This window comes from Mastomys coucha, unplaced genomic scaffold (genome assembly GCF_008632895.1).
Source record: "Mastomys coucha isolate ucsf_1 unplaced genomic scaffold, UCSF_Mcou_1 pScaffold1, whole genome shotgun sequence".
NCBI classification, from domain to species: Eukaryota; Metazoa; Chordata; class Mammalia; order Rodentia; family Muridae; genus Mastomys; species Mastomys coucha.
Window position 1 is genome coordinate 86463763 of NW_022196891.1, and position 12830 is coordinate 86476592.

At 46.1% G+C, this 12830-nt stretch overlaps 1 protein-coding gene across 4 annotated transcripts in view; it reads right to left on the reverse strand.

Annotated features, from left to right (window-relative positions):
- Positions 1-12830, reverse strand: part of Kcnk2 (potassium two pore domain channel subfamily K member 2) — a 200359-nt gene that overhangs the window by 126098 nt on the left and 61431 nt on the right. For all 4 annotated transcript variants that reach the window (XM_031338419.1, XM_031338429.1, XM_031338438.1 and 1 more), the window contains exon 2: positions 11130-11440. In XM_031338419.1, the coding sequence (XP_031194279.1) occupies positions 11130-11440 (311 nt within the window). The remainder of the gene's footprint in view (positions 1-11129; positions 11441-12830) is intronic.

The window sequence follows — 12830 nt, forward strand, 5'->3', positions numbered from 1 at the left end:
TCTCCCTCCCTCCCTCCCTTCCTCTCCTTTCTAAAATTAAATGCCTTAAGACCAAAAAGAGCAAAAAACAAAAAACAAAAACAAAAACAAAAATAGAACAAAAAGGCAGTGGCTCTCAATGTCTGAACCCTTGGTTGTATGGAATCTGTGGAGTTGCCTCCCAACCTTTCCATGCACATCTCCAGTCTGCACATTAATGTGAACAGGTCAACTGCATCATTATCCATGAGCTAAGGTAACTAATGTGCATTGCTTTGTTGATGAAACCTCAAAGATTAGGTGTTCAGACAAGGAACATGACCTGGAATGGCTCTGCTGAGCCCTGCCTACATGGCACCAGATCATAGCAAACCAAAGAGGTTTCACAGGCTACGGAGGGAGCTTCCTCTTTGATGACAGCCTGTATTCCTGCTTCGGTTTGTCCTAATGCACAAGGAGATCCTGAGAAACGTGTTGTGCCCATTTATGACCATGTCACCTCTTGAAGCACGTGAATCTGGGGGCTGAGGAGAGGGCACAGTTGGTAAATTGTTGGTCTTGGATCCATGAGGGCCTAAGTCTAGTCACCAGCACACATCAAAAAGCCAGGAGTCATGTGTGCTTAGGATTCCAGTGCTGCAGAGGCGGAGGCAGAGACGGAGGCGGACGGAGGCGGAGGCAGAGGTAGATGGACTCACCCAGCTGCCCTATGTAAAGAGCTCCAAGCCAGTGAGTGGCTGGCTGCTCCTTAGGAATTACACCCAAGGTTGTATCTGTGTCCACATTCGTGACACGTGTCAGTGAGATGGATCCCTGAGGCTCCTTAGAGCCAGAGGCAGCTGCTGAGTGACACCCAGCAGACTCTCTACCTTACCCCCAGGGAAGGGAACCTGGGAACTGGTCACCCTCAGTTTCAAGTCAGGCAGCTCAAAAATCCTCACAGTGTTCTATAGAAAACCAAGACTTGGAGACTGGGAGTGTTGCTCGGGAGTAAAACCCACATTCACTGTGTATGAATGCCAAGCCCAAAAATAGATGAATGAAAGGGCTTACAATATCCCACAATCATCCCTATTATGGTAGGAAAAAAAAAGACAAATTAAATGGGGAAATGGCGGTCATCTGTATAGAGCCATGGACGAGGTCACAGAGCATGTATGCACCCAGAGCTGTGGTGCTAATATTTTGATTTGATAACTTGATTGTCTTTTGTACAAGAACTCCTATTACTTTGCGGACATTAGAGAGCATGGGGAAAGAGAAAGTCCTTTAATCACAGTTGAAGAGTTGACCTCTGTGTCCTTGAAGCTCTTGTCGCCAAGTAAGAATCCACCCGGACCCCTGACCCCTCCTTTGCCTCTGCCCCCAAAATGCCCAGCACAAGTTTTCTGGGACCACCCCGTGCCCTTCCATAGCTTAACTCGTTACCCTATTCCAGAAGTTTACATTTGCCTTCAGACCTGGGGGCCTGATGCATTCCCCCACTACTACACTGCTCTTTGCGAGGACAGCAGGGAGTGCCTGACTGCCTTGTACAGTATGCCCTGTGCTCACAGTCCCCCAGGGACTTGACATGAAGGGTCTATGTCCTAAATGCACAGCTCACAGACCTTAGTTCTATAGGGTTAGGTAAGAGACTCAGGGCTTGGAGAACACAACGATGAGCAGTGCCTCCTGGCGGAGAAACACCTGAGTCTTGAGAAGGGAAGCCCAGTGTGTCCTATCAACATCTCCAGATGAAAAGGGCTGAGGGGCCAGCATTCAATCCTCTGTGCCTCAGGTTGCATATGTACAATGGGAGGACGACGATGGGAAGACAAGCCATGGAGGATATACTTGAAACTATGTCTGGAAAGATTCCTACTTGGGGCGAACACCTGTTGTTGAGTCAGAGACGGTTTGGGGTTGATTTCCCCCACCCTCTGCACCCAGGAGTCCTTGTATGAGAGCTTCAGTCTTAACTGTTAAGGTATCGGGGAGCAGTGGACAGCCCTTGGGGCTGAGGGCGCTGCCTGTGGGAGAGACTGAGTTCGCGAAGACCTCTTCGGCGGTACCCAGGAAAAACCTAATCCTTCCTAAGTCTCTCTGGCTTTCTTCTGCCTTTGTGTCTCCTCTCTTCCCTCCCTCATCCTTCTCTCCTCTCCTCCTCCCTCCCTTCCTCCCTCTCTTCCATGCCTATCACTGCTCTCTGCTACTACGCAAGGCAGCCAGGAACCGCTTCTCCAAAACGGAGACGATGCCCCAAACCTCCAGAGCTCTCTGAAACTCGGCCTCTGTAGGTGACTCCTAAGTGACCTGCAGTGGCAGGTAATTCTCAGACAACACAAGCAGGTACGGGGCAGCCCATGCTCCGGCATCGTTGATTGGGAGGTCAGCTCCAGAGACAGGTCACAGAGAGAACCTCATCTAAGGGACAGTTAGCCTCTTTCAGAAATAGAAGGTACACTGTCTCCATTTTGCAAGAGTTACGATGTACGAGACTATAGACAAGAGAATTACTCATGATGTTCTTAAAGCAGTGCCCAGGGCTTAACAAATGCCATGACCAAAAGCAACTCGGAGAAGAAAGGGTTTGCTTTGGCTTATAGTGGCTTATAGTGTACAGTCTATCATGAAGGAGAAGTGAGGGAGGAACTAGGGGCAGGAACTGAAGCTGAGCCATGGAGGAATGCTGCTTACTGGCTCATTCTTCATGGGTTGCTCAGTTGTCCTTCTTATACTATGCATGGTTATCTTCCCTGGGGTGGTATTACCACATGGGCTGGCCCTCCACACCAGCCACTAACTAAGAAAATGTCCCACAGACCTGCCTAAAGGACAGTATGACAGAAGCATTTTCTCAGTTGAAGTTCCACCTTCCCAGATGAGCTGAGCTTGTGTCAAGTTGACAAAACTATAATCAGGACAAGTGTAAAATGGTATGTAACTAGATGAGAGAATCCAAACCTAGGAGGCACAACTGTAAATTCTAGATCCCTTATCATCTTTACATGAAAGATCCAGACTGGGCAGTCCTCACTGAATGTGTCTATCAGAACTTCCCAAGTGTCTGTCTTTAAGGTCAATCAAAGCTATTTTAACACGTTACAATATACGTGCGTAAGAATTCCTCCCTTTCCAAAATAACTAGTCCATCAATCAAATAACTTCTCAGAATATTATTTTATGACAGTCTTCTTTTAACCACATCTGTTTCCATGATGTTTTATCTATGTCTAACACTCATACAATATGTTTCTAAACTCCTCAACATAATTACCTAAGTAACCATCATATTATATTCTGTAAGGTAAAATCATTTTCTGACAAACTACTTCTAGGTTTGATAATAAAAACTTAAATACTGTTAGGAAAAACACAGCATGGAAATATCTCAAAGGAAAAAGTATTATTTATGTTTGATTTTTCTCATCCTGGAAGTTGGGGCAGCATGAACATATAGACTCGGGGTGAATACAAGAATGATTTTTCCACTAAGAGCAGAGAACATAATAGAGTCCCCAGGAAAGAGATGGCCTTTAGGACTCTGTGCCCCCATTTAGCAGTCCTATTGCCTCTTTGAAACATGGACACTCATGTGACAACTGGTGGACCACACAAGCCTACATGAGCTCCTAGGTTCTCTGCATCCAGGAAGACTTACACAGGGCAGAGCCTGGATGTGCTTTTCCTGAAATCAACTCAATGAGCAGAATGTACTCACAGAGGAGCTGCAGATACTCGGTAGAATGTTTTATGTCACTGAAACCTACACTTTAGTCCAAAACGGTAGACAAACTGAATAAAACCATCCATAAAGGAAAGAGAACACATTCATATAGTTTTCAGAACAGTGTGTTATTTTGCCCAAAGGTAAAAAGCGATAAAAGGTTCTCTGTACTGTAAGAAAGAATTCAAGTAGTTCCTCTACCAGGTTACTCACACACACTGGCTTGATAGTCACAAAGCCACTATGAGTGTCATTCATTAGCATAATTTTCTGCTACCTTGAATTAGCTCTTCATCTGCCTTTCACATACCTAGCCATCCCCAGTCAGGAGCCAAAGCAAAATGGCTCCCCCACTCACATACCTCCCAGGGCTCCCTCACTTAGAGCAGAGGGCTGGGGACATAGGATGGTACAGATCCCCTAAAATAAAGACAGATCCTTGCAACCTCGTGTTGCAAAGTTCTTATTCTCTCACTTTGCAGATCTCATTCCTTAGCCATTTATGGATCTTGGAGCATTCTTGGCTCATGCTACACCTGTTCATCTCAGCCTCTGCTCATTCTCTGGGAGGGCTCGTCTAGCTAGCATCTCGGAGTTCAACCCTTTCTTTATTGTGACTTGCAAATGTTCGTCTTCTGACCATCCCCTTCTCCATACTTCCAAATCACGATTTCAACCTCCTGCTTTACAGTGGTCATTATGTGGTCATTCTAATTATCTCCAATTTGCCATGCTCACACTGACCTGTGGTCATCCTGGGCTCATTTGCTAAAGTACCACTGAACTACCGACCTCTGTTCAGATGACAAGCTCACCAAGAGCTGTCCTTTACAGTGGTCTAGCCTTGTCTCTGTTGCTATGATAAAACAACCAGACGGAAGAACCTGGGAAGCAGGCCTGAAGATGACTCAGCAGTTAAGAGCATTTACTGCCCTTGCAGAGGACCCAGGTTCAGTTCCCCACACCCAAATGGCAGCTCACAACCCTCTGTAACTCCAGTTTCATGGGCTCTGACACCTTCTGGCCACCATGGACATTATAAACATAGAATACACATACATACATGCAAGCAAAACATTCATATGTAAAATAAAAATAATAAATAAATGAATAATAACTTATAGGACAAATTTTTTATTCAGCTTACAGTTAATTCCAGGTTACAGTCCCTCATTATGGGAAAGTCATAGTCACAAGAGGGTTGTAATATTTAGTTACAGCCACAGTCAAGAGTTGAGAGAACAAATTCCTACATGCCTAGTCCTTCACTTAATTTATCTATTCACACAGCTCAGGACTCCCTGCCTAGAGAATGTGGCCACCCATGGTAGGCTGGGTCTTCCTACATCAGTCAAGACCACCGAGATAGTCACCCCAAACATGCCCACGAGCCAACCCAATGTAGACAATCTCTCATTGAGACCATCTTCCTAAGTGATTCTCCGTGGGGGTCCAGTTGACAATTTAAAGTCACCAGTCAAGTAACCATGCTGTGAGAACTTCCAGGATCTGCATCTCCTTCACATCTTAGTTTACAGAAATGTGTTTGGTCTCAGTGAGACTCCCAGAGGCCTCTCCAGTTAGTGTTATGAAAGAAAACGTGCATAGCAATGTATGGGAACCCTGGCTGACAAACATTCTCGTGCACATTAGTGATCAGAATCCACCACACAAGTGTCCTCTATCAGTCCTTATGGGAGGATAACCATATCTGGCATCCAGCCTCTCTACAATGTGGGGTTTTGTTTTTATTTGAGTGTTACACTGTATTACATTGTTTCCTACAAGAAACTGACTCTGTAAACATTGTAATCTGGGGCCTCAGAAAGCTTCAGTAGCTGAACCTGTCTGACACCGTCAGGATAACATCTCCCATCCGGGCACTTCCCGCTCTCTTCCCATGCGGATGAAAGGTAGCCATCATCTCTTAATCCCATGGGACAAAACCTTAGCCAGGGTTCGGTTGACTCTTCTCCACTGAATGGCTTAACTGGTCCATGTAAGATCCATCTCACTCTCCTTCCAAATCTACTCAGAATCTGACCGTATCTGCAGATACCCACTGGGATGACCTTAGGTTAAGGCCCCTCCTCTCCCACCAGGGCTATTCTGCCCCTGACTGTGCAGAAGGAGGCAGGGCGAGCCATTGAAACACAAGCCAGAGCAAACAAAGACACAGAGCAGAATCCACATTTTTAATTTACAAAACTGGACATGGCACGGTCCCTGTGAAAGTTAGTTTTAATGGTCAACTTCAGACAACAGAGAATCACCCGGAAAGAGAGTCTCAATAAGAGACTATCAAGATCGGGTTAGCCTATGGGCAAGCCTGTGAGAGACTGTCTGTGGTGACTGATGTGAGAAGATGCACCCTGAAGGTGGAAGACACAAGACCTGGACTGCGTGACACAGGGAAAGTCAGCTGAGCATGGAGCATGACTGCTTTGCTCTTGGCTGCAGATGTGCTGTGACCAGCTGCTCCAGCCTCTGCTGCTGGGGCCTCTGCCCAGTGACGGACCGCAACCCGGAATTACAGCTACAATAAGCCATTTCTCCCCTAATTGGCTTATTGTTGGGATAATTTATTACAGCAACAGAAATGAACTAGGGCAGCTTTCAGACCCTGCCCGACATCATCTTCTCCAGCTTCCTCTACCCCCTGGCAGTTTCCCCACATTCCAGGAATCCCATCTCAGCCAGGGCCTTTGCATGTGTTCAGCCTTCTGCCTCAGTGCTTCTCCACACCAGACACTGGGTTATCTCCTCATCCAAATAAATCGCCGTATCAGTGACAGTTCCCAAGTGAGTTATTTACATTTTATCATCAACATTCCCTAACGCCCACTCCCAGCTCCACTGCTTGAGTCCCCTGTAACTTACCACGATGAATGAACTACCCCACTCAATATAGGCTCACAGAGGGCAGAGCACAAGAATCTTCCCGCTCTAAGCTTCATCTACTTCAGAATTTACCTCACAGGGTGGGCATTCAAAAAATCATTTGTGAATAAATGAGTGATATAGTTAATGTAACATTAATACATCAAATATAAAATAGTGTTTGCTTACTTAAAATAAGTCAAGAATTAGTTGTATCTTTGGGTAGTTTCAGACATGACCAAGCCCCCAGCAGGGCTTGTCCACTCCAGATGGACAGGTCTAGAAAGGAACCAGCCTCCTGGGGAACAATGAGCCTGGTCAATGCTCATGACCCTGTGCCTCAAGTCTAGAGAGTTCTTCTACCAAAGCTTGTCTATCTGTTACTACTCTGACGGCCCTTTCTTTGCCCTCAAGCACCCCTTCTTTAACTCTTGTATATCTCTCCAACATCACTAAGTGATTCATTTCTTTCTTAGAAGTCCAATGTTGAGCACTCCTGACTCCAGTCCGCAAGCATTCCTAATGTAACTGTATTTAAAGGGATCCTCCCTGCTTGACTGTCTGGGGTGGGGGGAGTATCTTAAAAGGAAGCTGTGGTTTTCAGCTGTCATTTTCTTTGGCTAAATACTAGCAGAGAAGCCAACCCACTAGAGATCCCCCAATAAATCCCGAAGAAAGAACAGCACGGAGAGAAAAGAATTCTGCAAAGATAACTCAGTATCATGAAGACACCAAATACATAGACCGAGGTCCCAGACACCACTGTACAAACATGAGGGATTCGTTCCCCCTAACAGGGAATGATATCTTCCCTACTTGGCTCACAGGGATTGGGGCTTCAACTAGAAACCAAAGGACAAACGCCTTACAGGCATCTTTGTTACTGACAGGTCCTAGGTCAAAGGTCATAGACTTTGCCACGTACTTTAAATCCCCCAGTTGCTTACTCAAACACGGAAAGAGCTAGACTGAAGGTGAGTTGTGCCTAATAACCATGCTCCTACTGGTCTACGGCATTCGGACAGGACACTGACAAGAGTTCTGTTCCCTGGGAAGAATGTTGAAATGGTTAGAGACACAGAAATGTAATACACATCGCTGTGTACAGAGGTGATGATTTCCCATTTATTATTACTATACACCATAGCGGACAGATTATCAGAGCAATTCCCAGAAGAGGTTTATTGAGGGGTTTTTAAAAATTAGTAAACACAGGAAGTAGGTGTGCATGCTCAAGAGTTTACCTTCGATCAACAGCTCTACCAATTAACACTGTCACTCTCCTGCCTCGCTTCGTTTCTACAGGAGCTATTTCTAGATGACTAGGTGATGCGGGAGAATTCTATGCGCTAATGCGGGTTGGAGTCTGTCTGTCGACGGTATTGGCGAGTCTAACGTTCATGACCGCTTTCCTGTGTGTCTCCGTAGCGATACCACCTTAACTGAAGTGCCAACGTGAGGCATTCTTTACCCCTAACAGGGGTAAAGCAGACACCTAACCTGATGTCTGTCTCTAATCCCAGCCTAGAACGAGGCTTCGTCATGGTGAGAGTCTCGGGGTAAAGCAGACACCTGCGGTGTTCTCTAATCCCGGCCTAGAACGAGGCTTCGTCATGGTGAGTCTCGGTCTCATCTCTACCGATCTTGTGGAAAGGCTGGAGTGCTTGGCTGAACACATCATCGCAGAATTAATGGGAATCGCACATATATCTAACACAGGAGCATTGGAGGGCATCCCCGGCCTCGTGGTTCCTCAGTCTCCCTCATACCACCCTGATAAACGCAGCTTGGAACCAGATGACTAGTAATCATAATGATCTGGGGCCCGGGACAGTTTTAGTGTATCTGACACTATCCTACTGCCTGACTGCCTCCTTCTCACAAACAGCAGGATGGAGCCACCATCCACTCCCACTTTTTTTGCCTCTGACACTGTAAAGCTCCCTAGAGAGCAGGGGCTCCTAGTACTGATGGCAAATCAGATTCTGCAGCCTGGAACCTCACCCTGATGATGTCACCAGGGGAATCACACCTCACCCTGATGGTGTCACCAGAGAAATCACACCTCACCCTGATGATGTCACCGGGAGAAATCACACCTGACCCTGATGATATTACCAGGGGAATCACACCTCACCCTGATGATATCATTGGGGTAATCACACCTCACCCTGATGATGTCACCAGGGGAATCACACCTCCCCTGATGATGTCATCAGGGGAATCACACCTCCCCTGATGATGTCACCGGGGGGAATCACAGCTCACCCTGATGATATCACCAGGGAAATCACCTGGACTTCCCCTGTCTGATTTCCCAGGTCCTAATGCTGTGACAATATTGTCCAGTAGACCCACTTGAGGGGTTTTGAGGGTTAAATAAATGGGGAATTAAAGGTAAGGGAGGCATCAGACACTGGAGAAGGGATGGAGCACTATTCTCAAAACTGACTGTGGGTTCATTTGCCTTTTGTTGTCCTTGATCCTTGACATCCAAGCATTAGATTCTTGTACCAAAAAAATATACATATTCAAAGGAGAAAATGTACTAAAACAATTGAGTTATAAAGATAAGGGCAGGATAAATAATAGGCAACTTTTACACTGAGATTGAATGCAAAACTATCTTTAAAGAGCAGAGACACTCAGTCAGCTGTGCTTATCAATAAAGCTAAAATGTATGGCACATGCAGAGTGGGGGGGGGAGAAGTAGGTCATATTTTGAGCTCTGTCTATTCCAAAAACAATGTATTTAAAAAATAATAGTCTGAATTCAGCACTAGGTCCTGCCCCTCTCTACCGTGACCTTCAAGTTATTTTGAGAGTTCTAACGAAGAGTCCAACAGTGAGATCATTCTCAAGTTCACACTAAGGTTCCTCCAGCAACCTGTACAATTCTTTCCTTTTCCCTGCTTAAGACCAATCATGCTTCGCGCCAGCTATGGGGGTGTAGTTAGAACAATCTACAGCTACAACTCAATAAAAGGATGGTGAGGGAACCCGTTGTTCTTTCTGCCCATCACTCCCTTAGGTGGGCTAGCATTAACTCCCATCACACTTACTGGATAGGAAGTCTCCTGCCATAGAGATCATGTAGGGCTTACAGAGAAAAGCTGTTGATTCGTAAAGTCGTGATAAAGTGCTCACACATACCCTATCTGAACCTAGAGCTGAGGCTGTGGGCATCACCCCAACCCCCCCAAGCTGCCTCCACTGAGATGGCCAGAAGCTGCGCTTTGAAAATGGAAGTAAGTGGTAAGTGTCCAAGACTTGCAGTATCTCGGAGGTGGTGTTATGTGGTACAAGGGAAGAATGAAATGGAATGAATGTGCTTACAAGGGAGGGGCAGCTGAGCTGGCTGTTTGACTATTGGTATAGAACATGGCACCATTACCTTAAAGGAACAGAGAGCTCGTCGTGCGAGTGCATGCAGAGCATTTTCAAAATGTAAGACTGTGTCAGCTATAAACTGAATCAAAAATGAACAGAATTTAAGTTCGATGAGTATAGAAATGCCGAAGTGTGCCTAAATCCCCAGTGGGGGATAAGGACCAGATGACACCAGCCGTCAGTCACCTGTGACTGGGAATAAGAGGGACTGTCATCACAAGATGAAATGAGAGTAAAGGTCTTACAAAAACATGGGATTAAATTCAATAATAAATCTCTAAATCTATTATCCCGACTCATTCAAATGATAAAAACAAACCCGACACAAAGCAGGAGAAAAGCACATTCAGATGGCTTGCGGATCACTTTCCATCCAATTTGAATTAAACCAAGCAAGAAAAGGGAAGCTGTCTAGGAAAGCAAATGTCTACACGTGAAGAATTGCTTTCAACAACCAACAAATCCTCCCATAGGAGAATTTAAAGGTTTTTCTTGTCACCTAAGACTCTTGTTTTATGCCAAGGAAAACTACAACCAAAATATGGCCATGTCTAAGAAGGCTAACTCAGACCTAAGTCATTTGGGGTTAATACTTAAAACCTCTTTTTCCATAAAGACGGTGTCCTCCTATTTTAAATTAAAATGGGGGTGTGCTTTCTCTTCAAAAGCTTGGATTTTCTGTAGAGTAGCAAGCTGATCTTAGTTGGATCCAAAGAAGAAAGAACCATTCAATGAAGTTAAACTCTAAGGAGGAATCGGGTGACAACTTGTTCACAACGTAGAAGGTTCATTCCAAGAGTGTCTCTCCACAGCCCCTCTTCCTAAGCAGCAGTAGCGATGGGCATGGTCTCTGCCCTAAGAGGCCCTGCTGTTTTCTCAGACCACCGTGCTCTGCATCTCCATGGGCAACAGCCTCTCTGATCACTAGCGCCTACAGCAGCATAAGCTCTTGTCAGTTCTCAGACGGGGAAAAGAATAAGAGGGGAGAAGTCTAAAAGAGCAGAAAGGTGGAGGGTGAGAAGGAAAAAAAACGGGTTGGGGGAGGGGCAAGATGTTAGGAGAGAGGCGACGGAGGAGATGAAGACCCCTGGAAAGGAGGTCCACCCTGGTGGTGCCCTACTCTACTCTTGCCCTTAGGGACAAATGGAGCCCGCCTCACTGGGGCTATTACCTGGATGAGTTCATCCAGCTCGGTGGAGTTGACGCAGGCGTGCTGGGCTATGAAGGTCTGCTTCTGGATCACAATGGTGGTCCTCTGGGAAATCTCCTGAGGCTGCTCCAGCGCCTTGAACACCGTGGCTCCGATGATCAGGTAGAGGACGACCACCAGGAAAATCGTGGAGACCGTCTTCCATTTCATAACATTAATGGCCGAGTCACTCTCCACCCGGGAAGCGAGCACGGTGGGTTTCGCGGAGAACGAGAGCCTCGGTTTGGAGTTCTGAGCAGCAGACTTGGGATCCAGCAAGTCAGGGGCCGCCACTGACAACAACAGAGAATTTGGGTTAGGCGGGAGAAGTCTGGAGGCAAGGGGCTAGCTGCTTTAAGGGGTCAGCCAGGGCTGGCTGAACTTGGAGATTCTCCTAGTGGGAGCTGAAGAACCTCACGAAGCAGCTTTCTCTGGTCACTTACAGAACCATATATATATGCTCAAGAAACGGGGCGGGGCTTATATATGCTCAAGAAACGGGGCGGGGCTTCTGCTCTCTGCTGCCATTGGAGTCTCGGGTGGATGGAAAAAAACAGAGACCAAGAAGTCAGAAACTAAACAAATAAAAGAATGCCTGAGGGGTTCCTCATTAATTCCTAGATTTGTTTCTGCCCAGGATACGTGTCGACAAAGATGCCCGGAGCTCCCAAGGGCCGATGGTACTAAGCAAGATATTTGCTCCTGAGGAAAGCTCATGGCTTACTTCTGTACATCAGACCTGTCCACTGTAAGCAACCAGAGGAAAGAATGTTTGCTATTGGGTTTTCAAATTTCTTAACAGAGAAAGGACTGCAATCAGTGCAGCTTGAGATACCCTGCCGATTTCCTGGTGGGGACAAACCACTCACCCCATTCATATCTGCTGCCCATCTTCCAAAGTGGGCACATCATGAGACATGGTTCTGCCATCTCTAACATGCTTGAAACACAAAAGGTACTGCTAACTCTTGAGCCACAGCAGCCAAGACATAACAATGTCCCCCCTACTTCACCAGCAACAGCAAGGAGAAAGCAAGCAGGCAGATTGGCTTACATTTTTAGGAGACCTTCCATGCTCTGCAGAAGGCTAATTGCTCCATTAGAGCTCCTAAATACTGTGAGGGGACTCCAAGCCTATCTATTATTTATCCAGGCTCTTCAAAATCATCATTAATGGTTTTCTTTTTAGAAAATACAAAAGCTATTCGATGGCCACTTGCGGAGGGCAAAATAAGCCAGTCACCACAAAACATTTGATCGGAGAGGCAACAGCAAACTCTCATGGGTTAACAGAATGGTTGGAACATGGGGATAAACACCTACAGGACTCATCCATTTAAAGCCCATCACTTATAAAAATAAGCCAAATTTACCATCATATGTGTAATATAGGTTTCATAACAACATGATCTAAATTTTACTTTTCCATAAGCATAGAACATGTATCCCCATGGAACTGCACCCTGCAGCCCCAGAAGTTACTCAAGGGTCAGACACTTATAAAGGGCATCAATTAGCACACAGCTGCCTAGCCTGCCCTCTTGCCTAACACTGTGTCCTGCCAGTGTGAGTTCCTAAGGTTCTCCAGTTTCCCCCATCAGAAAGACACTTCTCCAAACAGCTCGTTGATGTGCTACATGGAGAGAGTTGTCCGATGAAGGCAGAAGAAGGGACCTCCTCCAG